Consider the following 22,405-nt stretch of genomic DNA (forward strand, 5'->3'; position numbering starts at 1 on the left):
TGGAGGCGGGTCAGGTAAGTTTCCTTATAGGGGCTATTAATGATGTGCCACCATCACCACAGAACCTCATACAGTGGGTAGGTGTGTCCGCTGTGTTCAGAGATGGCAACGTTGAGGCATATTTTGTCAGGATGCAAGACTAGCCTTTCTCAAGGTCGGGATACTTGGCGGCATAACCAGGTTTTGAAGTGTATGGCTGCAGCAATTGAGAGGGGAGCACAGGTGAATTCAGTATGCATTAGGACTGAGATTGTAGCTATTCATTTTGTCCATGGGGAGGGAGATTGCAACGTGGTCCGCCTTGTTTCGACGAATGCAATTAACCTAGTGTGCACAATCAAATAAGATCAAATAGAACAAGTTGCCCTACAACTTTAGGCTGTGCACGCCATACGCAAGAAGAAGAAGAAGATTTTGTCCATGAGGGAGAGAAAGGCAGAGGAGGAAACATTTCAGACAAGCATTAGTTAGGCCAGCTAAGGAGAGACAATGATTGGGACGTGCAGGTGGACTTAGGAGGAAAGCTTGTTGCTCCACAGGAAATAATTAGTACTAGTTTGAGGCCAGATATAGTGTTATGGTCAGTTAGTGAGCGGATAGTGTATTTTATAGAACCAGCGGTGTCTTGGGAGAACTCAGTGGATGAAAGGAAAAAGCTTAGATATGTCGATTTGGCAACAGAAGTTGAGCAACAAGGATGGAAAGCAACTGTACATCTGGTAGAGGTGGGTTGTAGAGGTTTCATAGTGCGATCGAATACATTGCTATTTGGAGAACTAGGAATTCACAGGCAGTTTGCATCAGGCCATAAAGGAGATGTCAGAGACAGCAGAGCAGGGCAGCAGTTGGATTTGGTGGAGAAGAAACAGTGTCAGTTGGGAGGGAGAAAGGACATGTATGAAGTGTGGTATGTGTGTTGTGTTCTTTCCGGTTTGATATGCGAGGTTGATATTAGTGGCGCTACGATTGTTCGATGGAAGTGCAAGACAGGACATGAGTGCTTAGCATTTATTTGAGTGTTAAATCTATGTTCTGTAGTTTGGTTTGCAGAGCAGATACTTACATAGTTAACTGCTTACAAGTGCATATTGGTAGCATAGGTGGTGAGAGCAGGTATTGAGGGGGATGGTTCTGGGACACCAGAACTAAATGTTGAGCTTTCCCAACGTATCGCGGGCCTAACTCAACAAAACACCAGTGAAGGAAAGTGCACACTTGATATACTGGCATCCGCATACCTAGTTTTTGTTGTCCTATAGTTTAAATGTGTAAAGGCATCTTAGATTCTCATGTAGACAAAAATGCTGGACAAACTCAGCAGGTGAGGCAGCATCTATGGAGCAAAGGAAATAGGCGACGTTTCGGGTCGAGACCCTTCTTCAGACAGATGTGGGGGTGGAGGGGGCGGGAAGAAGAAAGGAAGAGGCAGAGACTGGGCTGTGGGAGAGCTGGGAAGGGAGGGGAAAGAAGGAGAAAGCAGGGACTACCTGAAGTTGGAGAAGTCAATGTTCATACCGCTGGGGTGTAAACTACCCAAGCGAAATATGAGGTGCTGCTCCTCCAATTTACGGTGGGCCTCACTCAGGCCATGGAGGAGGCCCAGGGCAGAAAGGTCGGATTCGGAATGGGAGGGGGAGTTGAAGTACTGAGCCACCGGGAGATCAGGTTGGTTATTGCGAACCGCGCGGAGGTGTTGGGCGAAGCGATCGCCAAGCCTACGCTTGGCCTCACCGATGTAGAGCAGTTGACACCTAGAGCAGCGGATGCAATAGATGAGGTTGGAGGAGGTGCAGGTGAACCTCTGCCGCACCTGGAAAGACTGCTTGGGTCCTTGGTCCTTGACTCAAGGGGGGAAGGTAAAGCGACAAGTGTAGCATTTCCTGCGGTTGCAAGGGAAAGTGCCAGGAGTGGGAAGGGATGAATTGACTAGGGAGTTACGGAGGGGGCGGTCTCTGGGATGAGCCGAAAGGGGAGGACATGGGAAGATGTGGCCAGTGTTGGGATCCCGTTGGAGGTGGCGAAAATGTCGGAGGATCATCTGTTGTATGTGATGGCTGGTAGGGTGGAAGGTGAGGACAAGGGGGACTCTGCCCTTGTTACGAGTGGGGGAGATGGGGAGTGAGAGCAGAGTTACGGGGTATAGAAGAGACCCTGGGTTGAGCCTCATCTATAGTAGAAGAGGGGAACCCCTGTTCCCTAAAGAATGAGGACATCTCCAATGCCCTGGTTTGGAACACTTCATCCTGGGTGGAGATGCGGCGTAGACGGAGGAATTGGGAGTAGGGGATGGAGTCCTTACAGGAAGCAGGGTGGGAAGAAGTGTAGTCCAGATAGCCATGGGAGTAAGTGGGTTTATAGTAGATGTCAGTCAGTAGTCTGTCACCTGCGATGGAGATAGTGAGGCCTAGAAACGGTAGGGAGATGTCGGGTGTATTTGAGTGCCAGATGGAAGTTAGTGGTGAAATGGATGAAGTCAGTGAGTTCTGTATGGGTGCAGGACATGCAGTCGTCGATGTAGCGGAGGTAGAGTTTGGGGATAGGGCCACGGTACGCCTCGAACAAGGATTGTTCGACGTACCATACAAAGAGGAAGGCATAGCTTGGGCCCATGCGCGTGCCCATAGCTACGCCTTGGATTTGGAGGAAATGGGAGGAGTCAAACGGAGGACCAGCTCCGCTAGGCGGAGGAGAGTATCAGTAGACGGGGATTGGTTGGTTCTGCGGTCGTGGAAGAAATGGAGGGCTTTAAGACCCTCCTGATGGGAGATGGAGGTGTAGAGTGACTGGACATCTATGGTAAAGATGAGGGAATAGGGACCTGGAAAACGGAAGTCATGGAGGAGACGTAGAGCGTGTGTGGTGTCATGAACATAGGTAGAGAGGGATTTAACCGGGGGGTTATGATGGAGTCAAGGTATGTGGAAATAAGTTTGGTTGGACACGAACAGGCAGAAACAATGGGTCTGCCACGACAGTCAGGTTTGTGGATTTTGGGGACAAGGTAAAATCGGGCCGTGTGGGGCTGGGGAACGATGAGGTTGGAGGCTTGGGAGGGCAGGGAGCCGGAAGTGATGAAGCCAGCATCATGTTAGAGATAATGGCCTGGTGCTTGTCTGTGGGGTCATGGTCCAAGGATAAGTAGGAGGAGGTGTCTGAGAGTTGGCGCGTGGCCTCAGACTAGTTGTATCAGCGTGCCAGACTACCCCGGCACCTCCCTTGTCGGCAGGTTTGATCACCCAGTCTGGATTGTTGCAGTGAGTGGAGGGCTGTTCGTTCAGGGGGGGAAGAGGTTAGAGTGAGAAAGGGGAGTGGAGAAGTTCATGTGGCAGTGGGATTGTGTTTCTTGGTTAAACATTTAGCTTTTGTGTCTGTTAACATGTAGATGGCTTATTACTGAATGTGGAGTTAGTTATTATCTGATAGCATAAGTGTGTATTATCTGATAGCGTAAGCAATTTAGCATTGGCATTGGCTACTTTGGCATTGGGCTTCCTTTTTTTGGTTGAGTGTTTATCCTGGTATAGCACAAGTACTCTGTGTTTTAACAATAATTAAATTTAAGGTAATTGGCAAAACCTCAGGAGGTCATTGAGTTTTTTAAAGTACATTGATATAAGAACACAAATTTGTCAATTGTAAACTGGTACACTAATAGCCCTGTCCCACGGTACGAGTTCATTCCAAGAGCTCTCCTGAGTTTAAAAAAAAATAAAACTCGTGGTAAGCACGGAGAATGAACGTAGCGGGTACGTCAGAGCTCGGGGACGTCTCTTAGCGGCTCGTAACGCTAACGGCATGTACTCGGGAAGACTCGCTAACGGCAGGTAAGCACGGGAAGACTCGTGAACATTTTTCAACATTTTGAAAATTGTCCACGAGAGCCCCGAGTACCGATGAGTGGCCATTACCGTAAATCTCCATGTTCGAATCAGGGCAAACTCGGGAGAGCTCTTGGAATGAACTCGTACCATGGGACGGGGCTTTAAGCGAGTGTACTACTACTTTTCAAATTCTGGGCAGTTCTGGCACTTGGGTTTTCCCATTTATCACATCCAGTATGAATATAAAACATTTAATGCAAAATCAATGAACCAATTCAATATAGACATGACATTTCCATTTTTTGCATCAAAGACACTAGTCCTGGATTGCCTAGTTGAAAGAGACATACATGGTGGCTTATAAATCATTGACAGCTGATAAAGCAGCTGCACAAACACACGAGACTGTTATTACATATTTTAGATGCAGTCACTGCAATTCAGATATGGGCGATTGCTTCAAGGATATCAAGTACCATCACACCACACAGCTCAGCTGGCAATTTAATTTGTGTGTAAGTAACAAAATGGCATCCAACTCGTACATGGTAAATTCAGCCATATGTCCAGAAGCACATAGACATCAGCTGACATGTGGAGACCCTTATCCTTGCAATCATGCACATTTGCGCTTCACAACTGCACGTGTACCCAGTCTCTCTCTCTCTCTCACACATTCATTCATACACACACACGTAAAATCATGCAGATTCATAAACATACTGAAAGCCTTGTGCACAACCCATGCTCATGTACTTTCTGACAGCAAGCTGCAGAGATCTAGACTGATTACAAGCCTTGCTGATCATGTATGTTTAGGGTGTATAAACATGGAATTGCAGATGCTGGTTTACAAAAGAAGATGCTGGAGTAGCTCAGCAGGTCAGGTAACATTTCAGGAGAACATGGATAGGTGACATTTCGGATTGGGACCCTTCTTTAGGCTGATTGTATTGTGGAAGGGGAGGGGGGCACCAAAAGCTAGAAGAAAGAAGGGGCACAACAAAGCCTTGTATGTAATAGGCCAACTCAGGTGAGGAGGGTTGAATGTTGGTTGAAGGGGATGGAGAGGGGAGAAATATGTACAAGTCCAGGTGGAGCATAGGGGGGGGGGGGGAGGAAGGAAGGGAGTTGTGGGGAAGAAGGAAGTGGTGAGGTCTGTATTTACCTAAGATTGGGGAATTCATTGTTCATGCCATTGGGTTGCAAGCTACCCCAGAGGAATACGAGGTGTTGTTCCTTCAGTTTGCATGTGGCCTCACTCTCGCAATGGAGGAGGCTGGCAGAAAGGTGAGTGTGGAAATGGAAAGAGGAATTAAAATGGATAGCAACCGGGAGATCCTGCAGCCTTGGCAGACCAAGCACAATTATTCAGGGAAAACAGTCGCTGAGTCCACGCGTGGTCTTGCCAATGTACAGGCCACATTGTAGGCACCCGATGCAGTAGATGAAGTTAGACAAGATACAAATGAGTCTTTGTCTCACCTGGAAGGACTGCTGGAGACCCTGGATGGAGCTGAAGGGGGAAGGGATAGGGACAGGTGACTGAAATGTCTGAGGATGATATGTTGGATGCGGAGGATGGTGGGGTGAAAGGTGAGGACCTCAGGAAGTCTATCCTTGTTCTGTCTGGGGGTGGGAGCGAGAGCAGAACTACAGGACACAGAGACAAGGATCAAAAAGGACTGGAAAATCTATTTGGAAATGAGTTCAGTGGAGTAAGAGCAGGCAGAAACAATGGGTCTGCCAAGGCGTCCCATTTATGGATTTTGGGAAGGAGATAAGCAGGCAGTGCGGGGCTGGGGAGACTGTGGAGGAGAGATCGCCAGAGGTAATGAGATCGGAAACAGTCTGACAGCTGATGGCATAATGTTCGTCTTTGGGGTCATGGTCAAGGGACAAATATAAGGAGGTGTCCGGGAGCTAGCGCGTGGCTGGCCTCTACACGGTGGAGGACAGCCTGCCAGACTACAACAGCACCACCCATTGGCAGCAGGTTTAATAACAATGTCGGGATTGTTGCTATTATTGAGTGAGTGGAGGGCTGTGTGTTCAGAGGGGGTGAGATTGGAATAGGTAAGGGGAGTGGAGAAATCAAGATGGTTGATGTCATGTCAGCAGTTGGAAATAAAAAGGTCCGGAGAGGATAGAAGGCCAAAAGGGAGAAGGAAAACCATGAAGAGGGGGGCGGAGTCCATTTTGGGACTGGAGAATGCATGTTGTCATAACACAGACCAGAACTCAAATCTGCGTACCGGAGCATGGAATAAAAAACAAAACATGATGGAAGATCATTTGGTAAAAGTGCAGCGACTTTTAAACTGTAAACATCGTAAAATGTTTTTCTTATTCCGCAGAGGCTGTCTGAACCGTTGAACATTTCCAGCATTTTCTGTTTTTGAGATTTCTAGCATTTACACAGAACAAAGCATTTGAATAAGCTCTTCAGACCATGACTTCTGTGACAAGCAATTATGCCAATTTAAACTAATTCTCATCTGCCTTCACACGATCCATATTCCCTAATTCCTTGACTGCTCATGTGCCTGCTTAAATGTAAAGATTTTTAGCTCGTCAATAACTGTGGCCAGACCCAAGGGGACTCGAGTCACTGCTTAATCACCTGGCAGAAACGTTACTGTCGACTGTAACCACTTACCGTAAGCAAGCGGACCTTTAAGAGGGTATTGGGTACAAGAGTCACGTAGTCTTGTTGTAGCTTTGTAATACATAGGTTAGGCAACATTTGGAGTATAGTGTGTATTTTGGTTTGCTCCATCTCAGGAAGGATGTGGAGGCTTTGGAGGTGGTGCAGAAGAGGTTTACCAGAATGCTATCTGGATTAGAAAATGTTGGCTATAAGGAGAGGTTGGACAAACTTGGATTGTTTTCTCTGGGGTGTCAATGGTTGTGGGAGACCTGATATATAACATTATGAGAGGCATAGATAGGATAGTCAAAACTTTTTTCCCCCAGGGTGAAAATGTCAAAAACTGGAGGGCAGAGCTTTGAGATCAAAGGTGAAAAGATGTGCTGGGCGTTTTTTGTACACAGCGAGTGGTGTACGCCTGGAATGTACTGCCAGGAGGTCGTGGTGGGGGGCAAATACCATAGAGGCATTTGAGAGGCCTTTAATGATGGCACACAGGGAATAGAGCGATGTGGCTCATGTGCAAGCAGAGATTAATTTATTTTTGCATCATGTTCGGCGTTCGAGGACGAATTGATGGGACAGTCTGAAACATCTGTCCATTTCCCTCCCCAGATGTTGCCCGCTGAGTTTCTCCAACACTTTGTGCAGGACGAAGTCAATAAAAACTACTAAGCACTTATTAATAAGATAGCAACTTATTAATTTGCTATCTGAGACCGGGAGTTGATAGGATATTGGGGATGAGATAGAGACCACAGGTGGAGTGCAAGGAGCTGAGGTCCGGGGAGAGGCCTGGTGCCGGTGGACGAGGTGCTCCGGTCTGCTGGGCCCTCGGTTGCAACCAACAGTAAAGCGGGAGAGGTGCGGGCCACCGCCAGCTCTCCGGTGCCCGGACTCCGGGCCTTACCGGGTACAAGTACAGCACGGCGCTGATCAGGAACACAACGAATGTGATGGCGAAGATCGCGAAGTCCAGCATGGCCACTTGTCTCGGCAGGAGCCGGAGCCGGAGCGCTCGACTCAGGCCACTTCCCTCCCGCCGGGACACGTCCACAACTCCGCCTCCTCCAGCACGGTCCGCCCCGCCCCGCCTGTCTCCACAGCAACCCGGCTCTGCTCCAAACGCCCAGCCCAGCCGTGGCCTCGGCTACCCCACAAACCGGTACCCGAGTTTAGGCTCGCCCCCCGTCCACATATATTTGGTCCACATCGCTTCAGTCTCATTCCGATCTTCCACTTTGCCACTAACCCAATAAATAGCGGCACAATTACAATCCGGTTATTTCAATTGGGTTCCTAATCACCATTTTTCTACCTCCCACATCCAATCCACATTTTTGGTTTATTCTACAACTCAGAGTCCCAATTACAACCTGTCACAATCCCAAAGCAGGTGCCCTCACTTTTCCAATTCCAGTTCATCCGCATCTCAATTCACATCCCCACCTCACAATCTTCAATCCCAGTCGATCTGTACATCAATCACAATCCACATATTTCGGTCTTCAACTCTCAATCCATGAGTACCTCCATTATAATCACATTATCATTCTCAAATCGTAAAGCGATACTTCAGTTTCCCAATACCAATTCATCAATGTGTCAATCGCATTTTAGACTTTTCAATGGTAATCCTGACCCTTCATTCTCCTACCTGCCAGTGTCACAATCACAATATTTCACTGTGCAATCACAAAAAATCCTGACAAGTGAAAACAGACGCAAAGTGCTGGAGAAACTCAGCAGGTCAGGCAGCATCTATGGAGAAAAAGGATGGGTGACGTTTTGGGTCAGACCCCTTCTTCAAGACAAAAGCCATGTATAGGGTACAGAGGTAAAAAAAATCTAGGTGTGAATAATTTCAGATGGAGGCAAACTGGCTGAGAGGAAATCCACTTTGTGCGTATTGGACATTTTAGGATTCTTATTGCTAATTTTCCTGACCATACCCTGCTCCGCACATCCAAGTGAATCGAAGCACCAAAGGCACAGCACTGGTCAGGCTATTGTCAGCAAAAATATCCCTTTTTTCTATAATTTACATTAGGAAGTGCTGATATCTTGGTAGATCTAATTTCATTCCTTGCTTGAATGAATCATTGACATGCAACTCAGGTTCAGTCGTCAGCCAGTTATTCACACTCAAAGTTAACGGTATTGTTGAAAGGAGAGAATGTAACATTAAAGGTCTCGACCCGAAACGTCGCCTATTCCATCTCTCCATAGATGCTGCTTCACCCGCTGAGTTTCTCCAGCATTTTTGTCTATCTTCGATTTTTCCAGCATCTGCAGTTCTTTATTAAACATTAAAGTATGGTGATGATTTAAAGAGGGCTGGAAAGGTAAAGACACAATTAGTCTGCAAACAGAATCACAGAAAATCTACAATTGAAATGGTCAGTCATTCAACCCACTGTGTTCATGCCACTTGAAAAGGTACTGTATTTGCTAATCTATTGCCACCTCCTGCCTTTGAACTGCAAATCGTGCAAATTACTCTTCAAATTACTCTGGCAGATGAAGTTTAATGTGGATAAATGTGAGGTTATCCACTTTGGTAGCAAAAACAGGAAGGGAGATTACTATCTAAATGGCGTCAAATTGGGAAAAGGGGAAGTACAACGGGATCTGGGGGACCTTGTTCTATGAGTCTCATAAGTTTCATAGACTATCAGTCTATGAAAGTAAGCATGCAGGTACAGCAGGCAGTGAAGAAAGTGAATGGCATGTTGGCCTTTATAACAAGAGGAGTCGAGTATAGGAGTATAGTCCTTCTGCAGTTGTACAAAGCCCTCGTGAGAACACACCTGGAATATTGTGTGCAGTTTTGGTCCCCTAATTTGAGGAAGGACATGCTTGCTATTGAGGGAGTGCAGCATAGGTTTACAAGGTTAATTCTCGGGATGGCAGGACTGTCATATGCTGAGAGAATGGAGCAGCTGGGCTTGTACACTCTGTATTGAAACATATAAGATTGTTAAGGGTTTGGACACGCTAGAGGCAGGAAACATGTTCCCGATGTTGGGGGAGTCTAGAACCAGGGGCCACAGTTTTAATAAGGGGCAAGCCATTTAGAACAGAGAAGAGGGAACTTTTTCTCACAGAGAGTTGTGAGTCTGTGGAATTCTCTGCCTTAGAAGGCGGTGGAGGCCGGTTCTCTGGATACTTTCACGAGAGAGCTAGATAGGGCTCTTAAAGATAGCGGAGTTAGGGGATATGGGGAGAAGGCAGGAATGGGGTACTGATTGGGGATGATCAGCCATGATCACATTGAATGGCGGTGCTGGCTCGAAGGGCCGAATGGTCTACTCTTGCACCTATTGTTTAAATACACATTTAGAAAATGAGATTGGGATTTTCAACTCTGCCACCTTTTCTGGCAGCAAATTCCAGTACCCAATTCCCTTCTGGATGAAAAAAATATTTTCTTCATCCACCCTGTAATACTTTAAGCAATTACTTTATGCTGACATTTACAGGGTTCAAGAAAAGGAGAAAAAAAGTAGCAAGTCAGATATGAGAAAATATAAAGTTGAGCACTTTGGAAGAATAAAAAAGATTTCTCTAATTTCAAATGGCCAGAAATTGCTAAATGTTACAAATTACTAGATTTTGATGTGCTAGTTCAGAAAATGCAGAAAGTGATCATACAAGCAGTTTGGAAGGAAAAGTGGTTTGTGGTTGGTTTCTTGCAATAAAGGTAGCGGTTTGGGGTGTAAATGTCAAGAACACGAAGTCTTGGCAACGTGATGTAGGGACGTCATTTGGCGTGTTGAGGGGAGATTTGATCTCGCTACCAAGGAAAGGATGCACACACTTTGGCTTCTGTTTAGGATGGTTTTAATAGACATGAGGGAATTGTTCTTTAAAGACAGATTGTGGAATAGACACAAAAAGTTAGAGTAACTCAGCGGGACAGGCATGGGTGACATTTCGGGTCGAGACCCTTCTACAGATGGGAATATTGGCCCTGGCATTGAGAAAATTTAGATGATTCATCGAGAGATACAGAATTCTGAGAGGGATTGACAAGCTATTTCCACCAATTTGAGAGATTAGAACTTTTATATTTATGGTTTTCCAAACCTCTAGGACACTTCCAGAATCCAGAAAGTTTTGATCGATTATATCCAACACGTTCTGTCTTCCTGCAGACACATCTTTTAGGATGTTGACCATCAAGTCCAGGAGGCATGTCAGCCTTTCGCTCCCTTAATTTGTCAAGTAATTGGAGAATTCAATGTTCATATAACTGGATTGTAAATTACCCAAGTGAAATATGAGGTGTTGTTCCTCCAGTTTGTAAGTAGCTTAATTCACGCAATGGACAGAAAGGTCAGTATGGGAATGGGAAGAGGAGTTAAAATGCTTAGCAACTGGGAGATCCAGCAGGCCTTGGCAGACCGAGCACAAGTGTTCAGCACAATTGGTCACCGAGTCGACACTTGGTCTCGCCAATGTACCGGAGGCCTTTCTTGAACTGCTGCATCAATCGTAGCTGAGTTCAGGAAAGGGGAGAAATTGTTCAAGTAATTGTAGTTCAAAAAATGACATATCATAAAGACCATAATGACATATCATTCAAATTTCATTTTCTCCTCGTGTAAGACTGCATTTTAAACACATTTGAGAGGTAACTATTTAGATACATATTGATTGTTCAAAGGAGGAACATTTATCTGGAGAGTTAGATATTTCTACAAACCTTTCCTGCAAAAACTATTTTTATAACTTCTACACAATGGACAGTATTTCTCAAGGTATTGTTTTCATCCGATTCAGATTCAGATTCAATTTTAATTGTCATTGTCAGTGTACAGTACTGAGACAACGAAATGCATGTAGCATCTCCCTGGAAGAGCGACATAGCAAATGATTTGAATAAATAATAATAAGTGTCCTGGGGGGGGGGGGGGGGATTGGCAGTCACCGAGGTACGTTGTTGAGTAGAGTGACAGCCGCCGGGAAGAAGCTGTTCCTGGACCTGCTGGTTCGGCAACGGAGAGACCTGTAGCGCCTCCCGGACGGTAGGAGGGTAAACAGTCCATGGTTGGGGTGAGAGCAGTCCTTGGCGATGCTGAGCGCCCTCCGCAGACAACGCTTGCTTTGGACAGACTCAATGGAGGGGAGCGAGGAACCGGTGATGCGTTGGGCAATTTTCACCACCCTCTGCAATGCCTTCCGGTCGGAGACAGGGCAGTTGCCATACCATACTGTGATGCAGTTGGTAAGGATGCTCTCGATGGTGCAGCGGTAGAAGGTCCATCTGTCTCACTGAGGAGACAGATGGACCTTCTTCAGTCTCCTCAGGAAGAAGAGACGCTAGTGAGCCTTCTTGATCAGAGTTGAGGTATTGTGATGCGAATAGGGCTGTTGAGCCAAAACCAAAAAGGCCTAAGGCAGGCAACGCCATTGTAGTGGGAGACTCCATTGTGAGAGGTACGGACAGGGGTTTCTGCGGCAACAGACGGGATGCGAGGATGGTGTGCTGCCTTCCTGGTGCCAGGATCCAGGATGTCACGGACAGAGTGCAAAAAATCCTCAAGGGCGAAGGTGAACATCCGGAAGTGGTAGTGCATGTCGGCACAAACGATGTCGGAAAGAAGGGGATGAATATTCTGCAGCGTGACTTTAGAGAGCTCGGAAAAATGCTGAAAAGCAGGACCTCCAGGGTTGTTATCTCCGGTTTGCTTCCAGTTCCTCGTGCTGGCGAGAGCAGGAACAGGGAGATACGGGACCTGAACGTGTGGCTGAGGAACTGGTGCACGGGGCAGGGATTTAGATTCTTAGATCACTGGGATCTGTTTTGGGGTAAGGGGGAACTGTACAAAAGGGACGGATTGCATCTAAACAGGTGGGGGACCAGCATTCTGGCAGGCAGGTTTGCCACTGCTACACGGGTGGTTTTAATCTGAATAAGGGGGGTGGGGTGTCGAATGGGATAGTGGAGGATGGAGTTAAAGGGAATGGGTTTCTTAAATGTGTGAGCGTAGAGACAGAGGGGTGTAAAATGAGGGTAGAAGCAATAGGTAGCAAGGTGAAAAGTAAAAGTGGCAGGCAGACAAAACCAGGGCAAAAATCAGAAAGGGCCACTTTTCAACATAATTGTATAAGGGGTAAGAGTGTTGTAAAAACAAGCCTGAAGGCTTTGTGTCTCAATGCAAGGAGCATTCGTAATAAGGTGGATGAGTTGAATGTGCAGATAGCTATTAATGACTATGATATAGTTGGGATCACGGAGACATGGCTCCAGGGTGACCAAGGCTGGGAGCTGAACATCCAGGGATATTCAATATTCAGGAAGGATAGAGAGAAAGGAAAAGGAGGTGGGGTAGCATTGCTGATTAGAGAGGAGATTAACGCAATGGAAAGGAAGGACATTAGTTTGGATGATGTAGAATCTGTATGGGTAGAGCTGCGAAACACTAAGGGGCAGAAAACGCTGGTGGGTGTTGTGTACAGGCCACCTAACAGTAGTAGTGAAGTTGGAGATGGTATCAAACAGGAAATTAGAAATGCGTGCGACAAAGGCAAAACAGTTATAATGGGTGACTTCAATCTACATATAGATTGGGTGAATCAAATTGGCAGGGGTGCTGAGGAAGAGGATTTCTTGGAATGTATGCGGGATAGTTATCTAAATCAACATGTAGAGGAACCAACGAGAGAGCAGGCTATTTTAGACTGGGTATTGAGTAATGAGGAATGGTTAGTTAGCAGTCTTGTTGTACGTGCCCCCTTGGGCAAGAGTGACCATAATATGGTTGAGTTCTTCATTAGGATGGAGAGTGACATTGTTAATTCAGAAACAATGGTTCTGAACTTAAAGAAAGGTAACTTTGAGGGTATGAGACGTGAATTGGCCAAGATTGACTGGCAATTAATTCTAAAAGGGTTGACGGTGGACATGCAATGGAAGACATTTAAAGACTGCATGGATGAACTACAAAAATTGTTCATCCCAGTTTGGCAAAAGAATAAATCAGGGAAGGTAGTGCATCCGTGGATAACAAGGGAAATCAGGGATAGTATCAAAGCGAAGGATGATGCGTACAAATTAGCCAGAAAAAGCAGTATACCAGAGGACTGGGAGAAATTCAGAGACCAGCAGAGGAGGACAAAGGGCTTAATTAGGAAAGGAAAAATAGATTATGAAAGAAAACTGGCAGGGAACATAAAAACAAAAAAAGTTTTTATAGATATGTGAAAAGAAAGAGATTAGTTAAAACAAATGTAGGTCCCTTGCAGTCAGAAACAGGTGAGTTGATCATGGGGAACAAGGATATGGCGGACCAATTGAATAACTACTTTGGTTCCGTCTTCACTAAGGAAGACATAAATAATCTGCCGGAAATAGCAGGGGACCGTGGGTCAAAGGAGTTGGAGGAATTGAGTGAAATCCAGGTTAGCCGGGAAGTGGTGTTGGGTAAATTGAATGGATTAAAGGCCGATAAATCCCCAGGGCCAGATAGGCTGCATCCCAGAGTACTTAAGGAAGTAGCTCCAGAAATAGTGGATGCATTAGTAATAATCTTTCAAAACTCTTTAGATTCTGGAGTAGTTCCTGAGGATTGGCGGGTAGCAAACGTAACCCCACTTTTTAAGAAGGGAGGGAGAGAGAAAACGGGGAATTACAGACCAGTTAGTCTAACAGTGGGGAAACTGCTAGAGTCAGTTATTAAAGATGGGATAGCAGCACATTTGGAAAGTGGTGAAATCATTGGACAAAGTCAGCGTGGATTTACAAAAGGTAAATCATGTCTGACGAATCTTATAGAATTCTTCGAGGATGTAACTAGAAGCGTGGATAGGGGAGAACCAGTGGATGTGGTGTATCTGGACTTCCAGAAGGCTTTCGACAAGGTCCCACATAAGAGATTAGTATACAAACTTAAAGCACACGGCATTGGGGGTTCAGTATTGATGTGGATAGAGAACTGGCTGGCAAACAGGAAGCAAAGAGTAGGAGTAAACGGGTCCTTTTCACAATGGCAGGCAGTGACTAGTGGGGTACCGCAAGGCTCAGTGCTGGGACCCCAGCTATTTACAATATATATTAATGATCTGGATGAGGGAATTGAAGGCAATATCTCCAAGTTTGCGGATGACACTAAGCTGGGGGGCAGTGTTAGCTGTGAGGAGGATGCTAGGAGACTGCAAGGTGACTTGGATAGGCTGGGTGAGTGGGCAAATGTTTGGCTGATGCAGTATAATGTGGTGGCAAAAACAGGAAAGCAGACTATTATCTAAATGGTGGCCGACTAGGAAAAGGGGAGATGCAGCGAGACCTGGGTGTCATGGTACACCAGTCATTGAAAGTAGGCATGCAGGTGCAGCAGGCAGTGAAGAAAGCGAATGGTATGTTAGCTTTCATAGAAAAAGGATTTGAGTATAGGAGCAGGGAGGTTCTACTGCAGTTGTACAGGGTCTTGGTGAGACCACACCTGGAGTATTGCGTACAGTTTTGGTCTCCAAATCTGAGGAAGGACATTATTGCCATAGAGGGAATGCAGAGAAGGTTCACCAGACTGATTCCTGGGATGTCAGGACTGTCTTATGAAGAAAGACTGGATAGACTTGGTTTATACTCTCTAGAATTTAGGAGATTGAGAGGGGATCTTATAGAAACTTACAAAATTCTTAAGGGGTTGGACAGGCTAGATGCAGGAAGATTGCTCCCGATGTTGGGAAATCCAGGACTAGGGGTCAGAGCTTAAGGATAAGGGGGAAATCCTTTAAAACCGAGATGAGAAGAACTTTTTTCACACAGAGAGTGGTGAATCTCTGTAACTCTCTGCCACAGAGGGTAGTTGAGGCCAGTTCATTGGCTATATTTAAGAGGGAGTTAGATGTGGCCCTTGTGGCTAAGGGGATCAGAGGGTATGGAGAGAAGGCAGGTACGGGATACTGAGTTGGATGATCAGCCATGATCATATTGAATGGCGGTGCAGGCTCGAGGGGCCGAATGGCCTACTCCTGCACCTCATTTCTATGTTTCTAAAAGAGGTCATCGGAGATGTTGACTCCCAGGAACCTGAAGCTAGAAACACGTTCCACCTCCGTCCCGTTAATGTGGATGGGGGTGTGCGTGCCGCCCCTGGACTTCCTGAAGTCTACAATGAGCTCCTTGGTCTTCTTGGAGTTAAGGGCCAGGTTGTTGTCAGCGCACCATGCTGCTAAGTGCTGGACCTCCTCCCTGTAGGCCGACTCATCGTTGTTGCTGATGAGGCCAATCACCGTTGTATCATCTGCATACTTGATGATGGTGTTAGTACCATGTACAGGTGTGCAGTCATAGGTGAAGAGGGAGTAGAGGAGGGGGCTCAGCACACAGCCCTGTGGAACGCCGGTGTTCAGGGTGAGGGTTGAAGAGGTGTGCTTGTCTAACCTAACAGACTGGGGTCTGTTGGTTAGAAAGTCCAGTATCCAGTTGCAGAGGGAGGAATCGATGCCCAGGTTACCGAGTTTGGTGATCAGTTTTGATGGTATAATGGTGTTGAATGCTGAGCTGTAATCGATGAACAGCATTCTTACGTAAGTGTCTCTGTTGTCGAGGTGGGAGAGGGCGGAGTGAAGTGCCGTTGAGATGGCATCCTCCGTACTCCTGTTCTTGCGGTAGGCAAACTGATAGGGATCCAGTGTGGGGGGTAGGCAGCTTTTGAGGCTGTGTTTGCCAATGAATTGAAAACCCATGTATTTATCACAGAATCATATCCTGTGATTCATATTCACTCTTCAAGACAGGCTGGATAATGAATGAGGCTGTTTCTATAGTGTCTCAAAATGCTCCTTTGCCTCAATCATCCACAATATAATTGTTTTACCCTTTTGTTCAAACACCAATCCTATAGTTTTGCCAGAATGCTATGTTAGTGGCTAATAGTGCCAAATGAGGGGTTCTTTTGAATGATATGGTTGACCTGCACTAATCCAATGTGATATTAGCAGAACTAATTTCTATTCCATAAACCAAGCTGCATTTAAATATGCTCAACATTAAATCTGCAAATTTATTGAACAAGAAACTTTAATGTTATGTTGAAACAACCACTTTCTAACATAGCTGGAGGTTGTCTTTGATAGAAAACACATGACTATCTGCACAATATAAATTCATTATACACAACACAAAATGATTTTCAAAGTAACCAAAGACAAACCATTCAGATTGAATATTTTATAACTAATTTCAATATTAAATATTCAATATCAGTTTATGCTTTGCATTTATCATCAGGTTCGACCACATCATTCACAGCTGCTCCATACTCCGCTTCTGCAAAGAAAAATGAAAAACATTATTGCAGTGCACAATTAAACACTATTTCTGTCATAATGGGTCATTAGCCAGAAAATAACTTTGACATTCTGGGCAATGTTTAACTCTTTTAATTATATATAACACAAAATGCGTGGAGTATGATGGAGACAAGCTTCGACCTTCCTGTTCTTTTTTTCCCCGCAGTATCTGTGTTTGTATTAAACTTTTAAAGTGATGAGACAATTAGCATACACATCTTTGGCTGTCCTCATTTTCATTCTTGGAAGAGAGTTTTTATTGCTTAGGTTAAACCAGTACATAATATGCTGTCCATGGGAGGCAATTGATTGCAAGTAACAATTTCATTGTTCCGTTTCTGTACATATGACAATTAAACACTCTTAACATTTGATCTCCTTGATAAATACATGGGTTTTCAATTCATTGGAAAACATCTATTTTTGCATAAGTGAAGCAGTGGAAATATGCACCATTCTATCAACAAGCAAAGAACAAAGGGATGACAAACAGTAACAAAATCAATCTGTGCCTTTTCCTTACATACTGTGAGAACCTTCTGTTTACCAACAACATCAGATCTTGTTCTGCATAATCTGTAAATCAATTCTTATTTGTCTTTTTGTCTTTTTTCTATCCAACGTACAATTTAATATTCTTGTAGCATTTCAAACCCAAGTGTCGCAAGGTCTAATTACTACTTTCTGATTTAGCCTTATCTTATCCAGTTCACGAGATGGCAATAACCCAGACTGTGGGACTTGTGCTTTCATTGATTTCTCACCATTAATCACATCTTTGCTCACATACCTTCAGTATGGTCAAGCATAGGTTGATATGACAGGAAGATCCAGGCAAGTCCAACTAAGATAGCAGCTACTAGGTTCACTACAACCCAAGGGTGCAATGTCAAAATCTCTGATCCAGATGGCCTGTATGGATGTCAAGTGGAAATTCATTTAGCAAGAAGGAATGCACTGACACACAATAAATTATATAGTTTAAAATGTACTACTGGAGCAGAATGCTGAGGTAGCAACACTCTACTCCTAGTTAAGGTGGTAATTTTCGAGGGATCACAAATGGACATCATTCCAATTGATTACACAGAGCAGTACAGCACAGGATTAATATGGAAAGGTGGCCTCTGGTTGGTGTGGACATTGTGGGCTGAATTACCAGTTTCCATGCTGTTACATGAGGAATATGATTGCAAACACTTATTAGATAGTTTAGTCAGTACTGCGCACAGATTTTAGTTGTAAACAGGACACATGCCAAAACAAAATTCATTACTTTGCTGGTCATTTTAACTCGGGTGTGGCCTGCAACTTACCAAAGGGTGATATTGGTGATATCTTGTGGTGACCGGTACCAGTTAAACCTGTCGCTGGTCATTTGCTGGCTGAGTGATAGGATCAGAGCTGAAACATATACTGCACACAGAAAGAAAACTAAACATCAACAGATCAAGAAATGCAGTCCTCATTATTACAAATGCTGTTTGAAGTTAATAAATATTAAAAGCACTTAGTTTTGATCACCAATCTCTGTTAAATTAACTTTTCTCTTGATGATGCTTCTGCAGAAAGGCCAGGAGGAGAGAACGATACCAAACTACTTTAATCAATACCCTCAACAGGAAAGTACACCTTTGCTTATGTGGCAGAATGTGCTCAAGCTTGGATGTAATGGATTGTCAACAATTCACATCATAAGAAATTGAGGCAAGAGGGAAATGGGCACCTTTGGAATTACACGCATGTGCTTGAGTGTATGCAAAATCAAATATTTTTTCCTTCTCTTGATTATTTCATCAACCATGATGCATCCTCTTTGAGAATTGTTAATCTGCGTTTCCAGTTATACAAAGCAAAATCAATTATAAACATCCATATACCCATAAAGAGAGCCATGAAACAGGTAAGCACCGAGCTGGTTCCACATCTTCAACTGCATGGACAGCGCAGGTACTTACAGAAAGAGGCCAGTGCTGTGGTGTCTAGTGTCACCATTCTGCGGAGTGCCATTGATGCATCAGTTATGTTCAGTCTGGAGAGAGCATAACATGTAAAAGTAAATTAAGTAAATCAGTGAAACTCATTTATTTTATAGGATTCATCAACCTGCAACATCCACTTCACAGATCAAAAATATCACTACAAGTATACCAGGACCCCTTCAAAACATACTTTTCTCCAAAACCATCATTGGATTTCTATTATTCCATAAATGCAGGATGAAAAAGAGACCAGACAGCTACTTGTGCCTCCCATTTTCCAATATCACAGTTGAACCTGTACTTCTATCCCACTTTCACACACAATCCCCGTGGTCCTTAATTTTCTTGATTTGCCAGCTGTACTGGGTGGAGGTGGAGCTGTGAGCTGTGAAGAGGATGCAGAGAGACTTCATGGGGATGTAGGCTGGCTAAGTGAATGGGCTTTGTTCAGGCTTAATTTGTATTGCTTACATATTTGGTTTCCGTAGCTGGATATTTATGCTTTTGCGTCAGGGCAGTGTAGATTCATTACATTGATTCCTGGAGCGAAAAAGTTGTCCTGAGAGGAAAGACTAAAAAAGGTTGGTCTACATTCAGAACAGTTTAGAATAATGTGATTTTATTGTGCTTTACAAGATTGTGAGAGGGGTAAATGTAGCAACTGTTCCAATGGCCCACCATAGGGTCTCCCCTATTCTCACACTAGTTCTTCTAAGATCCCCCCAGAGTTCAAATATTTTGGAGGAAGCATTGACAAGGGGACCTAATGGGTGAAGTTAGGCAAAGAGGGAGCTGGAGCTGGAGAAGACTGTGTGAAGGACACAGGCAACAACGTGTAATCAGTGTAATCAGTCATGACATGGCAGTTAACAATGGAAATAATTTGACAGAGAGGAAGATAAATGTTTTAGGGTCCTCAAACAAGACCAAGGTAAGGTATAGGGCTCTTAAAGGTGGTGCTTTAGTCAATACTGCAAGCAGACCTTACCTGCTTGCTTCCATGTTTTGTTGGCTTTGTATACCATACGAGGTTACTGCACATGCTGAGAGTCTTTGTGTAAAGGCATATCACACATGTAGTGCATTCAGAAAGTAATCACTTTTTCCACATTTTCTTACGTTACAGCCTTATATTAAAATTGATTTTTTAAAAAAATGTTTAAACATCAATCTACACACAATACCCCAGAATGAAGAAGTGAAAACAGGTATTTAGAAATTTTTACAAAGTAATTAAAAAGAAAAAACTGAAATATCACATTTATATAAATATTCAGACCTTTTGCTATGACACTGAAAATTGAGCTTAGGTTCATCCTGTTTCCATTGATTATCCTTGAGATGTTTCTACAACTTGATTGGAGTCCACCAATGGTAAATTAAATTGATTGGACATGATTTGGAAAGGCACACACCTGTCTATTTAAGGTCCCACAGTTGACAGTGCATGTCAGAGCAAAAACCAAGCCATGTAGACAAAAGAATTGTCCGTAGACCTCCGAGACAGGATTGTGTCGAGACACAGATCTGGGAAAGGGTATAAAACAATTTCTGCAGCATTGCAGGTCCCGAAGAGCACAGTGGCCTCCGTCATTCTTAAACGGAAGAACTTTGGAACCACCAGGACTCTTCATAGAGCTGGCCGCCCGGCAAAACTGAGCAACCGGGGGAGAAGGGCCTTGGTCCGGGAGGTGACTCTTTGGCCTGAATGCCAAGCGTCACGTCTGGAGGAAACCAAGAACCCGATGGTCACTCTGACAGAGCACCAGAGTTCCTCTGTGGAGATGGGAAAACCTTCCAGAAGGACAACAACAGCTCTGCAGCACTCCACCAATCAGGTCTTTATGGTAGAGTGGCCAGACGGAAGCCACTCCTCGGTAAAAGGCACATGACAGCCCGCTTGGAGTTTGCCAAAAGGCATCTAAAGGACTCTCAGACCATGAGAAACAAGATTCTCTGGTCTGATGAAACCAAGATTGAACTCTTTGGCCTGAATGCCAAGCATCATGTCTGGAGGAAACCAGGCACTGCTCATCACCTGACCAATACCATACCTACGGTGAAGCATGGTGGTGGCAGCATCATGCTGTGGGGATGTTTTTCAGCAGCAGGAACTGGGAGACTAGTCAGGAACGAGGGAAAGATGAACGGAGGAAAGTACAGAGAGATCCTCAATGAAAACCTGCTCCAGATCATTCTGGACCTCAGACTGGGGCGGAGGTTCACCTTCCAGCAGGATAACGACCCTAAGCACACAGCCAAGACAACGCAGGAGTCACTTCATGACAAGTCTGTGAATGTCCTTGAGTGGCCCAGCCAGAACCCAGACTTGAACCCAATCGAACATCTTTGGAGGGACCTGAAAATAGCTGTGCATCAACACTCCCCATCCAACCTGACAGAGCTTGAGAGGATCTGCAGAGAAGAATGGGAGAAATTACCCAAATACAGGTATGCATCATACCCAAGAAAACCTGAGGCTGTAATCGCTGCCAAAGGTGCCTCAACAAAGTACTGAGTAAGGGGTCTGAATCCTTATGTGATTGTGATATTTCAGTTATTTATTTTTAATTACTTTGCAAAAATTTCTAAACGCCTGTTTTCACATTTTTTATTATGGGGTATTGTGTGTAGATTGATAATAAAAAAAAAGAATTTATTCCATTTTAAAATAAGGCTGTAACGTAACAAAATGTGGAAAAGGGAAGGGGTCTGAATACTTTCTGAATGCATTGTACAATAATTTTTGCTCATCAGTTCTACTACTACTAACTTAAATGGTCCTCTCGACCAAGAACTTGGGCATGCCTGACTCAGAAATATAAAGGCAGCAGACATATGGCAAAGATACAATAGGTACAAATCATCTACCGTTATGGTCAAGCATTATGGAGTAGCGTTACCCAAGGAGCACAAACAAAGGCAGCAATGTCAGGGATTGCATTTCTTTATCAAGAGGCTGACAGCCTCTGGCAACACCAACAATCTGAGTGAACATGGAACAGCCTGGTGGTGGAAATAGATCTGATGGTGGCATTTAAGAGGATTTTAAATATGCATATCAGTGTGTGGGGAACAAAGGATATGAATCACATGCAAAGGAGTTTATTTTAACTTATGATTGTCATAGACATTTGAGGCAGCCACCCCCACCACACTGAGTAAAAACAACTTGCCCTGCACATCTGCTTTAAACTTTTTTTTTCTCAAATCAAAGACTTGAGTTTCCCTCCGAGTCCTTGACATTTCGAACCCATCAAATGTTCTGACTGTCTACCCTAACTATGCCTCTCATAATTTTATAAACTTCTATCAGGTCTCTCCGCAGCCTCCAATGCCCCCGAGAAAACAATCCAAGTTTGTCCAACATCTCCTTATAGCTGATACCATCTAATGCAAGCAGCATTCTGATAAACCTCTTTTGCATCCTCTCAAGTCTCCACATCCACCCTGTAATGGGGCTACCAGAACTTCACACAATACTCCAAATGTAGCCTAATCAGAGTTTCATAAAACTGCAGCTGCCTTCCTAGCAGGGAACACATTGCACATATTCAGTGTGGAAGCTGTACCCCAGTGTTGGGCTTATATCTTGAAAATTACAGAGAGATTGGTCGTGATTGGCAAATATCCAACTTCTCTTGATTGTT

General features: G+C 44.5%; 2 protein-coding genes and 1 long non-coding RNA gene across 10 annotated transcripts in view; 1 reads left to right on the top strand and 2 right to left on the bottom strand.

Annotated features, from left to right (window-relative positions):
* The window catches only part of LOC116975411 (cytochrome P450 20A1), a 28,931-nt gene extending 21,380 nt beyond the window's left edge, over positions 1-7,551 (bottom strand). Inside the window, exon 1 of the mRNA XM_033024501.1 lies at positions 7,382-7,551. Within this exon, the coding sequence (XP_032880392.1) occupies positions 7,382-7,453 (72 nt within the window). The 5' untranslated portion in view covers positions 7,454-7,551. The remainder of the gene's footprint in view (positions 1-7,381) is intronic.
* A 1,142-nt stretch (positions 7,552-8,693) lies between these two features.
* On the top strand, positions 8,694-16,549 carry LOC116975413. Its single transcript, XR_004412619.1, has 3 exons — positions 8,694-8,736; positions 11,288-11,293; positions 16,449-16,549. It is a non-coding gene; the product is annotated as an uncharacterized LOC116975413 (long non-coding RNA).
* Positions 16,465-22,405, bottom strand: part of tmem237 (transmembrane protein 237) — a 37,214-nt gene continuing 31,273 nt past the window's right edge. For all 8 annotated transcript variants that reach the window (XM_033024506.1, XM_033024504.1, XM_033024505.1 and 5 more), the window contains 4 exons: positions 18,732-18,805; positions 18,090-18,189; positions 17,564-17,685; positions 16,465-16,750 (listed from right to left, as the gene is read on the bottom strand). In XM_033024506.1, coding sequence (XP_032880397.1) covers positions 16,689-16,750; positions 17,564-17,685; positions 18,090-18,189; positions 18,732-18,805 — 358 coding nt within the window. In that variant the 3' untranslated portion in view covers positions 16,465-16,688. The remainder of the gene's footprint in view (positions 16,751-17,563; positions 17,686-18,089; positions 18,190-18,731; positions 18,806-22,405) is intronic.

This window comes from Amblyraja radiata, chromosome 7 (assembly GCF_010909765.2).
Source record: "Amblyraja radiata isolate CabotCenter1 chromosome 7, sAmbRad1.1.pri, whole genome shotgun sequence".
Classification (NCBI taxonomy): Eukaryota; Metazoa; Chordata; class Chondrichthyes; order Rajiformes; family Rajidae; genus Amblyraja; species Amblyraja radiata.